At 43.2% G+C, this 13,472-nt stretch overlaps 1 protein-coding gene across 1 annotated transcript in view; it reads right to left on the reverse strand.

Moving 5' to 3' along the window:
- The window catches only part of TWSG1 (twisted gastrulation BMP signaling modulator 1), a 73,694-nt gene extending 60,965 nt beyond the window's left edge, over positions 1-12,729 (reverse strand). Inside the window, exons 1-2 of the mRNA XM_047090325.1 lie at positions 12,595-12,729; positions 10,702-10,855 (exon numbers count right to left, since the gene is read on the reverse strand). Coding sequence (XP_046946281.1) covers positions 10,702-10,824 — 123 coding nt within the window. The 5' untranslated portion in view covers positions 10,825-10,855; positions 12,595-12,729. The remainder of the gene's footprint in view (positions 1-10,701; positions 10,856-12,594) is intronic.
- Between the last annotated feature and the right edge of the window lie 743 nt (positions 12,730-13,472).

Below are 13,472 nucleotides of genomic sequence, written 5' to 3' on the forward strand. Positions count from 1 at the left end.
TAATGTTCTATTTATTTTTGAGAGAGAGACAGAGTGCAAGCAGAGAAGGGGCAGAGAGAAGGAGACAGAATCTGAAGCAGGCTTCAGAGAACAGAGGCTCAAACCCACAAACCATGAGATCATGACCTGAGCAGAAGACAGATACTTAACCGACTGGCTCAGTTAACTGAGCCAGTCGGTTAAGTTCCAACTTTGGCTCAGTCTGTTAACTGTCCAACTTCGGCTCAGGTCATGATCTCAAGGTTGGTAGAATCAAGCCCCATGTGGGGATCTGAGCTGACAGCACAGAGTGTGCTTGGGATTCTCTCTCTCTCCGTCTCCCTCTGCCCCTCCGCCCACTCAGCCACACACATGCACGTGGTCTCTGTCTCTAAATAAATAAATAAATAAGCATTAAAAAAAAAAAAAAGAAGTGAAAATGGAAACTACCACTTGGAAGATTAAAAGTGGTTCAAACTGAATAACAAAATGGAGAGTAAAAAGGATTACTCGAGGGATTGTTTTTCATCATGTATCCTTCTAACAATTTGACTTTTTAAAAAGGGACCTTTAGGAACTACACAAACAGTCAGAAAGCAATGAACAAAATGGCAATAAGTACATATTTATCAATAATTACTTTAAAAGCTCCAATCGAGGGGTGCCTGGGTGGCCTAGTTAGTTAAGCATCCAATTCTTGATTTCGGATCAGGGCATGATCTCATGGTTCGTGAGTTTGAGCCCAGCATGGGGCTCTCTGCTGTCAGTACAGAGCCTGCTTCAGATCCTCTGTCCCCCTCCTCTCTGCCCCTCCCCTGCTCACATGTGTGCTCTCTCTCCTTCTTTCAAAAATAAAAAATAAAAACATTTTGTAAAAAGCTCCAATCAAAAGACAAAGGGTGACTGAATGGACAAAAAAATAAGACCCATCTACATGCTGCTCATAAGAGACTCACATCAGACCTAAACATACATAAAGACTGAAAGGGAAGGGGTGGAAACATCCACCATGCACATGAAAATGAAAAAAAAGCTGGAGCAGCAATACTTGTATCAGACAAAACAGACTTTAAAACAAAGACTGTAGCAAGAGACAAAGAAAGCACTACACAGTGACAATGGGATCAATCGAACAAGAAGATGTAACAATTATAAATATTTATGCATGCCACATAGGAGCATTTAAATGCACAAGGCAAATATTAACAAACATAAAGGGAGAAACTGAGAGCAATACAACAACCACAGGGGACTTTAACACCCCACTTACATCAGTGGGTAGATCATTCAGACAGAAAACCAACAAGGAAGCAGCGACTGTGAACAACACATTAGACTAGAAGGACCTAACAGACACACACAGGATATTCTATCCAAAAACAGCAAAATACACATTCTTTCCATGTACACATGGAACATTCTCCAGGACAGATCACATGTTAGACCACAAGACAAGTATCAGTAAATTTAAGAAGACTGAAATCATAGTAAACATCTTTTCCAACCACAATGAAAACTGGAAATCAATTACAAGAAATAATTCTGGAAAAACTGCAAACACACAGAAGCTAAACAAAATGCTACTAAACAACAGATGGGTCAACCATGAAATCAAAGAGGAAATCAAAAAATACATGAAGACAAATGGAAATGAAGACACAACAGCCCAAAACCTTTGGGATGCAGCAAAAGCAGTTCATAAAGGGAAGTTTATAGCAATATAGGTTTATCGTAAGAATGAAAAAAATCCCAAATAAACAACCTAACAACTAAAGGAGCTAAAACAAACAAACAAACAAACAACAACAAACAAAGCCCAAAGCTAGTAGAAGGAAGGAAACACTAAAGATTAGACCAGAAATAAATGAAATAGACACAAAAACACAATAGAAAACACCGATGAGGGGCGCCTGGGTGGCGCAGTCGGTTAAGCGTCCGACTTCAGCCAGGTCACGATCTCGTGGTCCGTGGGTTCGAGCCCCGCGTCGGGCTCTGGGCTGATGGCTCAGAGCCTGGAGCCTGTTTCCGATTCTGTGTCTCCCTCTCTCTCTGGCCCCTCCCCCGTTCATGCTCTGTCTCTCTCTGTCCCAAAAATAAATAAAAAATGTTGAAAAAAAATATTTATAGAAAACACCGATGAAACCAAGAAGTGATTCTTTGAAAAAATAAACAGAATAAATAAATATTTATCCAGACTCATCAAGGAAAAAAAGAGGGTGGGCTCAAATAAATAAAATCAGAAATGAAGGAGGATAAATCACCACACAGAAATACAAAGGATAACAGTATGAAAAGTTATATGCCAACAAATTGGACAACCTAAAAAGAAACAGATTAATTCCTAGAAACATACAATCTTCCAAAACTGAGTCAGAAATAAATAGAAAATTTGAAGAGACCAATTACTAGTAAGGAAATTGAATTAGTAGTTAAAGAACTCCCAACAAACCAAAGTCCAGGACCGGAGAGCTTCACAGGTGAATTTTAACAAACATTTAAAGAAGAGTTAATACCTATTCTTCTCAAACTATTCCAAAAAATAAAAGGGGAAGCCAGCATTACCCTGATACCAAAACCAGATAAAGATACCCCCCAAAAAGAAAACTAAAGGCCAATATCTGTGGTGAACATAGATGTAAAATCCTGAACAAAATATTAGCAAACCAAATTCAACAATACATTAAAAAAATAGTTTACCACAATTAAGTGGGATTTATTCCAAGGATGCAAGGGTGGTTCACTATTTGCAAATCAATCAACAAGATACATCATATCAACAAGAGGAAGGATAAAAACAATATGACTACCTCAGAAGATGCAGAAAAAACATTTGACAAAGTACATCCATGATGAAACTGTACAGAGTGGGTTTAGAGAGAAAATGTTTCAACACAAAAAGAGCCACATATCAAAATCCTGCAGCTAAAAACACATTCAATGGTGACAAACTGAAAGCTTTTCCTCTAAGATCAGGAACAAGACAAGGATGTCCACTCTCACTACTTTTACTCAACATAGTACCAGAAGTCCTACCTGTGGCAATCAGACAAGAAAAAGAAATAATTGGCATCCAAATTGGTAAGGAAGAAGTAAAACTCACTCTTTGCAGATGGCATGACACTATATACAGAAAACCCTAAAGATTACACCAAAAAACTACTAGAACTGATAAATGAATTCTGTAAAGTTGAAGAATACAAAATTAACATACAGAAATCTATTGCATTTCTGTACAGTAATAATGAAGTAGAAGAAAAATAAGAAAACAATTCCATTTACAATTGCATTAAAAGAATAAAATAACTAGGGTAGATTTAATCAAGGAGGTGAGAAACCTATACTCTGAAAATTATCAGAAACTGATGAAAGAAACTGAAGATGACACAAAGAAATGGAAAGACATTCCTTGCTCCTGGATAGGAAGAACAAATATTGTTTAAATGTCTATACTACCCAAAGCAGTCTACACATTTAAAGCAATCCCTATCAAAATACCAACAGCATTTTTCATTTTCTAGCTTTCAGACCTAGAACAAATAATACTAAAATTTGTATTGAATCACAAAAGACCCCCAATAGCCAAAACAATCTTGAAAAAGAGAAGCAAAGGGTGAAGCATCACAATTCTGGACTTCAAGTAATATCACAAAGCTGTAGTGACCCAAACAATATGGTACGGGCACAAAAACAGACACATAGATCAATGAAACAGGGTAGAGAGCCCAGAAAGAAACCCACACCTATATGGTCAATTAATCTACAGCAAAGGAAGCAAGAATATACAATGGGGAAAAGGCAGTCTCTTCAATAAATGGCGCTGAGGAAACTCAACAGCTACATGTGAATGAAACTGGACCACTTTCTTACACCACACATAAAAGTAAACTCAAAATGGATGAAAGACCTAAATGTGAGACCTGAAACCATAAAACTCCTTAAAGAAAACATAGGCAATAATGTCTTGGACATCAGTCTTAGCAACATTTTTCAATGTTTTTTTTTTTTTTTTTTTTTTGGGACAGAGAGAGACAGAGCATGAACGGGGGAGGGGCAGAGAGAGAGGGAGACACAGAATCGGAAACAGGCTCCAGGCTCTGAGCCATCAGCCCAGAGCCCGACGCGGGGCTCGAACCCACGGACCGCGAGATCGTGACCTGGCTGAAGTCGGACGCTTAACCGACTGCGCCACCCAGGCGCCCCAGCAACATTTTTCTAGATACGTCTTCTGAGGCAGGGGAAACAAAAGCAAAAGCAAACTAGTGGGACTACACCAAAATAAAAAGCTTTTGCACAGCAAAAAAAAAAAAAACACCACCAAAAAAAGACAACCTAGTGAATGGGAGAAGATATTTGCAAATAATATATCTGATAAGGGGTTAATACCCAAAATATATAAAGAACTCATACAACTCAACACCAAAAAAAACACAAAGAATCCAATTAAAAATGGGAAGAGGACCTGAAGAGACATTTTTCCAAAGACATACAGATGGCCAACAGACACATGAGAAGATGTTTAAGGTCACTAATCATCAGGGAAATGCAAATCAAAACCACAATGAGATATCACTTCACACCAGTCAGAAAGGCTATCATCAAAAAGACAGTGAATAACAAGTGTTGGCACAGATGTGGAGTAAAAGGAACCCTCATATACCATTGGTGGGAATGTAAGTTGGTGCAACCACTGTAGGAAACGGTAAGGACGTTATTCAAAAAGTTAAAAATAGAAATACAGAGAACAAACTAACGGCTGTGGCGGGAGGTGGGGGGTGGGGGGTAGCTGTGGGTAGGCAAAATAGATAAAGGGGATTAAGAGGTACAAACTTCCAGGTATAAAATAAATAAATCACAGAGATGAAAAGTACTGCATAGGGAATACAGTCAATAATATTGTAATAACATTGTATGGTGACAGATGGTAACGACACTCATCATAGTGAGCACTGAGTAACATAAAGAATTGTCAAATCAATATGTTGTACACTTGAAACTAATGCTACATTGTATGTCAATTAAACTTCGATTAAAGAAAGAGGGGAAAAGGCCTTCTTACTCTGATTTAAAAAAAAAAGCAGGGGGGTGCTTGGGTGGCTCAGTCTGACTTCAGCTCAGGTCATGATCTCCCAGTTCAAGAGTTAAGTCCCTTGTCGGACTCTTTGCTGACAGCTCAGAGCCTGGAGCCGGCTTCACGTTCTGTGTCTCCCTTTCTCTCTGCCCCTCCCCCACTCACGCTCTGTTTCTGTCTCTCTCAAAAATAAACAAAATAAAATAAAATAAAATAAAATAAAATAAAATAAAATAAAATAAAATAAAATAAAATAAAATAAAAATAAAAAACACTGGGACACCTGGTTGCATCCGACTCTTGATCTTGGCTCAGGTCATGATCCCATAGTTCAAGAGTTAAGAGTCCTGCGTTGGGTTCTGTGTTGATGGCATGGAGCCTGCTTGGGATTCTGTCTCTCCTTCTCTCTACCCTCCCCCTGATTGTTCGTTCTCTTTCAAAACAAAAATAGGTAAATAAACTTAAAAAAAAAAAAAAAAGAACTAGAAGGAAACTCTGAGATCTCCCAGCCAGCCAATTTATTTTACACTTAATACGTAGCATACTGTATTTCCCAAAGATGTCCATGCACTTTATGCCATCCACATGCTCTTCTCACGCTCCTCTATCAGAGGCAGGGCCTATGTTCCCTCCACTTAAACCTAGGTGGACTTATGACCATTGTGGGAATAGTAGGTAACCTCTCGGGTGAGGCCATGAAAGGCAAGAAGATTCCTCCGGCTCTCTTTCATGACACACATATCTTGGGAGCCCAGAGCCAACATGGAGGTGACTGGCTAGTCTTAAACCAGCACACTAGAGAGGTCATATAGAGACAGAACTGAGAAAGTGAGTGAGAGTGAGGAAGAGAGAAAGAGAGAGAGAGGGACAGAGGGAGAATGAGCATGCTGAAGAATCTTTCTAGCCCCAGTGTTAGCCTTCAGATTTGTGAGATGCAGCACAGCGACCACCAGTCACATATAGCTACTTAAATATAAATTACTTAAAATTAAACAAAATTTCAAAATCTATTCTTCAATCACACGAGTTATATTTCAAGTGCTCAATAGCCACACATAGCTGCTAGCTTCTACTTCACTGGACAGGGCAGGTGTAGACTGTTTCTATCATTGGAGAAAGTTCTAGGGAATAATGCCGCTTCTAATAACTGTAGCCCCCAGCCCTTCAAGCTGCCCTAGTGCTGTGTGGTGCAGACATAAGCTATCCCACCAAGCCCTGCAAATTGCAAATTTGTGGCCAAAATCAATGTTGTTTTCAGGCACTGATTTTTGGGGTGGTTTGTTACGTACCCAGATAGTAAGTGGAACACAAGGAAAATAAAGCTGAAGATGTGAAATAATCTGCCGGAGTTTTGGAGTCCCGAAAATCAGTCAAATATTGGGACTAATCACATTTTACTTCAATGTCCAGTAAGTGCTGATGAATAAATGAACAAGAAAATCCCCGAGTCTTGAGCCTGCAATAGTTTTGTTTTTATTTATTTAAAAAAATGTGTATTTATTTCTGAGAGAGAGAGAAAGAGCGCATGCACGTAAGGGACAGCGGGAGGGGGAGACAGAGAATCCCAACCAGGCACGTGGAGCCCGATGCGGTGTTCGAAGTCATGAACGATGAGATCACGACCTAAGCTGAAATCAAGAGTTGGACACTTAACCGACTGAGCCACCCTGGTGCCCCAAACCCACAATATCTTTAATTTCAAATACTTTGCCACTATGCACCAGAAGCATTGTCTCCACTACTCCAGAGAAAGATTTGACGATTCCTGGCTCTGAAGGAACAAGATCCTGAGAAACGTTAGCATCACGGAATCCATGGTAAAGAAAACAAGTCCTAGTTTCTTTCCAGTGAATTTACCAGACTCACCATTTAGCAGGTGAAGCTCACTCAATTTTCCAGTTTTTACACTCATATAGTACTCTTTACTTTTTTAAGTTTTTTATATTACATATTTTTAAAAATTTTTTTAATGTTTATTTATTTTTGAGAGAGACAGAGAGGGCATGAGCGGGGGAGGGGCAGAAAGAGGGAGACACAGAATCCGAAGCAGGCTCCAGGCTCTGAGCCGTCAGCACAGAGCCCGACGTGGGGTTCGGACCCACGAACTGTGAGATCATGACCCGAGCTGAAGTCAGACGCTCAACCGATTAAGCCACCCAGATGCCCCTATAGTACATATTTTTAATCTTAAAAGCAAAAGAAACAAACCAAAAACCTTTGATGGTGTTTATCAATATCAACCAAAAGCTATTTTTTTTTAATTGATTGATTGATTGAGACAGAGGGTACAAGCGAGTGAGAGAGAGAGAGAGAGAGAGAAAAAACCACAAGGGGCAAAGAGAAAGAATCTCATAAGGGGCAAAGAGAGAAAAAGAAGAGAGAGAGAGAGAGAGAGAGAGAGAGAGAGAGAGATGGAGAGAGAGAGAGAGACGTGGGGCTCACCCAGGGCTTGTGTTTCACCTGAAGTGGGGCTCGTGTTCACCGGAAGCAGGGCTCGAGCTCACCCAGTGTGGGAGTCAAACTCATGAACTGTGAGATCATGACCTGAGCCAAAGGCAGATGCTTAACACCTGAGCCACCCAGGCACCCAAAAGCTATCTTTTAAAAATATTCCTTTACCAAGCAATTCATTTTAATAAAATCCAATTTTAAATTATTTGAACTAGGGGCACCTGGGTGGCTCAGTCGGTTAAACGTCTGACTTCAGCTCAGGTCATGATCTCACAGTCTGTGAGTTCGAGCCCCATGTCAGGCTCTGTGCTGACAGCTCGGAGCCTGGAGCCTGCTTCAGATTCTGTGTCTCCCTCTCTCTCTGCCCCTTCCCCACTCACGTTCTGTCTCTCTCTGTCTCTCAAAAATAAATAAATGTTTTTTTTTAAAGTTTTTTAGAAGTAAATTATTTGAACTAATGGAAATTACAGATTTGGAAAGTCAAAAATAACTAGGGATGTAAGTGAATTTCCACCTAAACATGAATATAAAAATCACTGTGAGACTCCTTCCTTCCTTCCTTCCTTCCTTCCTTCCTTCCTTCCTTCCTTCCTTCCTTCCTTCCCTCCCTTTCTCTCTCTCTCTTCCTTCCTTCCTTCCTTCCTTCCTTCCTTCCTTCCTTCCTTTCCTTATTTATTTTGAGAGAGAGAGGGACAGAGGGGCATAGATAGAGTGAGAGAGAGATTCCTAAGCAGTCTCCACACTGTCAGCACAAAGTCCAAATGGGGCTCGATTCCATGAACTGTGAGATCATGACCTGAGCCGAAACAAAGGGCTGGATGCTTAACCGACTGAGCCACCCAGACACCCCATGAGACTCTATTTCTAATAATGAATTATGAAGCTACATTGAAACAACCTGGGAAGTATCACAGCTTCCCCATCAGACCAGAGCAAAAGCTAGACTTCACGTACAGACTACAAAATTTTCTGCTAGCATGAGCCTAAGCAGACATACCATATCAAAACTTCCACGTATGGAATTAGACGCTACTCAAAATAACTGTTAATCTTTAACTTTATTTATTTTTTTCAAAGTAATCTCTACACCCAGCGTGGGCCTTGAATCACAACCCTGAGATCAAGAGTCACATGCTCTTCCAGGGCACCCGAGTGGCTCAGTTGGTTGAGTGTCTGACTCTTGATTTCGGCTCAGATCACGATCCCAGAATCATGGGATCGAGCCCTGCACTGGACTCCGTGCTGAGTATGGAGTCTGCTTAAGGTCCTCTATCTCTCTCAAAAAGAAAACGAAAAAAAAGTCACATGCTCTTGCAACTCAGCCAGCCAGGCACCCCCTAAATTGTTAATAGCTACATGTTTTAAAGAGTTCTTATCTCTAAAATGTAGAGATTAGAATTATGATAAAATGGTATCAGGAATTTGCCTGAAGTTAAGATGTAGCTGGGGTGGGCAGTATAGAGGAACACAGATGAAACAAAGTAGCCCTGAGTTAATGACTGCTGTCACTGCTGGGCTTTATACTCCTCTCTTCTACTTACGCTTGAAAAAGTCCACAGCCAAAGAATTAAAAACCAACCCACGAATATTTACATGTTTTGGTTTGAAATGCAAAGCAAGGGTGAAGAGAGTATGAGATGGTGGCAAACCACACTCAGATAAAGGCCAGGCTTCCTAGAAGTTCAACTATTAAAGAAAAGGACCAAAATGTCCAAAATAAATACAAAATGCCTCAAATCTATAAAAACCCTTATCACTTCTATTTTTTTAACATTTATTTATTTTTGAGAGACAGGGCGAGACAGAGTATGAGTGGGGGAGGAGCAGAGAGAAGGGGGTACACAGAATCCAAAGCAGGCTCCAGGCTCTGAGCTGTCAGCACAGAGCCTGATGCGGGGCTCGAAATCACGGACCGCGAGATCATGACCTGAGCTGAAGTCAGACACTTAACCGACTGAGCCACCCAGGCGCCCCAAAACCCTTACTACTTCTAGAACACACACCCAAGTGCTCCATGTTGGGATCACAACCAGGACGTAGCTGACTCATACATTACACAGAATTCTAACATGTGTGGTTACTGGATTTCTTAGCCAACAGCCAATAACTAAAAGGGAGGCTAATAAATACAGACACACAAAAGGCAGAAGGCTGCTGATGGCCTAATGGGATGGGGAAAAAAAGGGAACAGCTATATAAGACGTGAAGTTCACCGCTAATTAACCCAACTTTATGGGGTAGTAACTAGTACGTTTAGTTGGAAGGCCACAGGATTTGGAGTCAAAGACTGTTCCACAGCCACTTACTTGCTAGACGAACCTAACCAAATTATTTAACCTCATTTTTTTCTTTAGAAAAATGAAAGTGGTAGCTATACCACTAGGCTTATCCTGAAGACTGAAAGAGAGGTAACTGTCGAGTACCTTAGAAGCAGATTCTCCAATCTCAGCTGACCATTTGCCTACAACCTTACGAGAGTCGCTGAGCCAGAACCAGCCAGCTGAGTGCTCCTAGACTCTGAAGCCTCGGACGCCGCCGCATGAAATAATAAATGTTTGCTGCATTAAGTTGCTACATTTGGAATAACTTGTTGCACAGAATAGACAACTATTATATGAAGGAACAAGGTATCTATTATTTGACTAGCTAAATTTTTTTTCTAAATATAGTCATTGAACTTCTTTGGTATACAAACTAGGTAACACAAGGGAACCCTTTTCTTTATCTGAATGGCATACTCATCACTTTGTAATGGCATATTTATAAAGCCGGGTATTATTTTCAAGATGAAACTTCTTGAATCTGACATGGCTCATATGCAAGAAAACTATGGGGGGTAAAAACCTAGACTCTGTGTCACGGTTCAGTACCTCAGGCCTTGACCTCATACTCAGGCCTTACTCTGTAATACACATATACTCTATATCTATATCTATGCACTGTATATCTACACTACATTTTATTTTTTTAATGTTTATTTATTTAGTTTGAGAGAGAAAGCACAAGCAGGGGAGGGGCAGAGAGAGAGGGAGAGAGAGAATCCCAAGTAGGTTCAACACTCAGCACTAAGCCGGACACAGGGCTAAATCCCACAACTGTGAGATCTTGACCTGAGCCCAAATCAAGACTCGGATGCTCAACCCCACGGAGCCACCCAGGTGCCCCCACGTTTTAATATTAATAAAAAGTATGCTTAGTCCTACCTGAATGAGGCATTTGCTCACATCGCTAGCACAGAGCGCTTTGTTACAACTCAGTGACTCAGGGACCCAAGTCAGGAACGCCAGAATGGCCAGAGTAAGCATAACAACAGAATGTGACTTCATGGTTCTTCAAAGACAATCAACTCCCAGGAAGCTAAAGCAACAAACAAAAAGAAACAAAAAAAAACCCGAAACTTTAATTCAAAGGCAAGGACTAGGTGAAGAACAAATACAGAAATGGAAAGCAAAACAAATAAACCAAGACTCATTATTTGTATTAAACAACTTTTGAGTGATCATTTAAAGGACCTTTTCAATGAGTGATTAAGCAGTCAAAACCAACTACTTTATATAGTAATGTCTTGTCAGCAAACTGCAAATACATATATGTGTGTGTGTGTGTGTGTGTGTGTGTGTGTGCGTGTGTGTGTGTGTGTAATACCACCGGATTACTGAGGCAAATAACTAGTTTTAATACTGCACCACTTTAGCTTCAGGCCCATTATTCAACTTTAAACCTATATAAAAACTATTAATATAGTACCATAATATAAAACGTTTAACAAATTTTAAAACTGCAAATTATTCTAATGATTATTTATGACTATCTCATTTTATGTCTTCACATAATTAGCCAGAAGCTATGAGCTTGAAGCAGCTCAGAGAAAGAAGTTGAGTTGACAATCATTTCTTAAATAACTTAGCAAATAAGCAAGGGGGTAGTAAATTATCAACTGCATTAAGAACTCCGAGTAATTTCTTAAAATGTGAAGATGTTCTTTTAAGCCTATACCATAGGTACCATAGATTCTGCAACGTTATTAAGAAGACAGTGCATTTTAAAAAGGAAAAGGAAAACAAGACCAGCACAAATCCTGATAGTGGTTAAACAGTGGTTAAGCTAACATGGTTAGTAAGCTTTTTAAAAAGATAGAACTTCTTCGAGCTCAAACACCCCCCCCAGAATCAATTAAAGTAAATGATTATTGATGTCAGATAGATAAAAGGTGAGTTTATGGAGCCTTTATGATTACTGTAAACTTTTACTCCAAGCATTACAAAATACAGTAAAACAAAAGCTCTAAGAAGGTGAAAAGAATAAAGGGCTTTGCACCAGGTATGACTCAATTTTGAAAGAGAAAGCCCTGGCGAGGCCCACAAAGTATTCCGAAAGACCGTTAGTAACCCAACTTTCTAATATATTTAACAGCACATACCAAGTCGGATGATTTCTGGTGCCACCAGTACATATTCGTGGAGGCCAAAGAAGGTATTTTGAAAAGTGATTTTTTTTTTCCAGAACTAGTTTTCACCTACACTCACTAAAACTGGGACTTTCCCCCGCATCCCTTATGGTTGTCTCCATCCTACTCCCCAAAGCTTACTGGAAAAAGTATTCAAGTCAACAAGGGCAAGTACAAAGCAGGTAACAATTGTTTAAAGGGCCTCTCCTTTTTTCCTGAGGAGTCAGGAACGGTGCCGCATCGAAACTGTTTTCGTCCGTGGGGACCAGTTTCTCAGGCTCTGGCGACCTGTGCGTGGTCCCCAAGGGGGATGGCACTGACAGCAGCCTTTGTGCCTCTGGACGGAGCCCCAGCTGCCGGTTGGCGAGGCAGAGGCCACCGCGGCTCTTCACCCCCGCTCGCCGACGCGCCGCTGAAAGCGAGGTAGGGGAGGGGGCCGCAGGGGTGCCGCCGGCCTGCGCGCCCGCGCCCAGCACCCACCGGGCGGCGCCCCCACTTCGTCCAGCGCGTAGGCGGGGCCCAGGCCGCGCGGGAGCTGCTCCGCTCCTCCCGGCCCCGAGAGCCCGCCGCGGCCTCGGCCTCCAGAGGCCGGAGCTCGGGGCCCGGACCCTCCCCGGCCGCAGACGCTGCCCCGCCTGCTCCCGCTCACCGTGCGCCGTGGCGCCGCCAGGCCGCCTGGCCCTCGTTTCCCCGCAAGTCACCCGAGCCCTGGGCGCGCCGCCGGGCTGTGCGAGGGAGGCAGGCCGCGCCTCCGCGCCTTCCCTCAGCGCTGCGCCCGCGAGCCTCGGGCACCTTAAAGAGACAGGCCCGCCACCGCCCTCCCCCCAGCTCCCCCGGTCCCTCCGCCCGCCCTCGGCTCCCCGCCGCCGCCAGCTCCCGACAGGAGGCGTCTCTCACTCCCGGGGCGCTCCTGTCAGCGTACGCCCCGGCCCCGCCCCCGCCAGGCCCGGCGCCCAGTCTCCAGTCCGGCCCCGGCCCGGCCCGCGCGAAGGCCCCGCCCCCAGGCCCCGCCCCCCCGCCAGGCCCACCGCCGCGGTCCCGCCCCCAGCCGCGGCCCCGCCCCGCTCACGCACGAAGGCCCCGTCCCGCCCTCGAGGCACGCCCAACAGCGGCCACACTCCGGCCCCCAGGGACACCCACCCGGGCGCCCACGCGCGCTTTCCCTCCGCCCTCTTCCCCGCCCCCATCTCAGGCTTCTTTGTCCGCCTACCTGGGGCAGACCCTCTGTGAGGCCCAGTCCCTGGACTTAGCAAGTGCATGTCGCGCAGCCGCCCATTTGACGTACCCGAGCTCGGTGACACTCTACGGCAACCACTTGAGGCAGCGGTGATGGTCCCGGTATGGGGATGCAAGACAGAGGCACCTAGTGGTGGAGTAGCCCAGCCCGCTACCTTGCAGAGCTGACACTTGAACTCTTGTTATCTCATGTTGGAGGCCGGATTTATTAAAAAGGCAGGTTTCTGGGCTCTGGCTCAGAGCAACTGAATAAGGATCTGCTAGGGCAGAGCCTTCGTTCAGCAGTTCACT

This window comes from Lynx rufus, unplaced genomic scaffold (genome assembly GCF_022079265.1).
Source record: "Lynx rufus isolate CCGP_SWC_20201006 ecotype Redwood Valley unplaced genomic scaffold, mLynRuf1.p SCAF_29, whole genome shotgun sequence".
Lineage (NCBI taxonomy): Eukaryota > Metazoa > Chordata > Mammalia > Carnivora > Felidae > Lynx > Lynx rufus.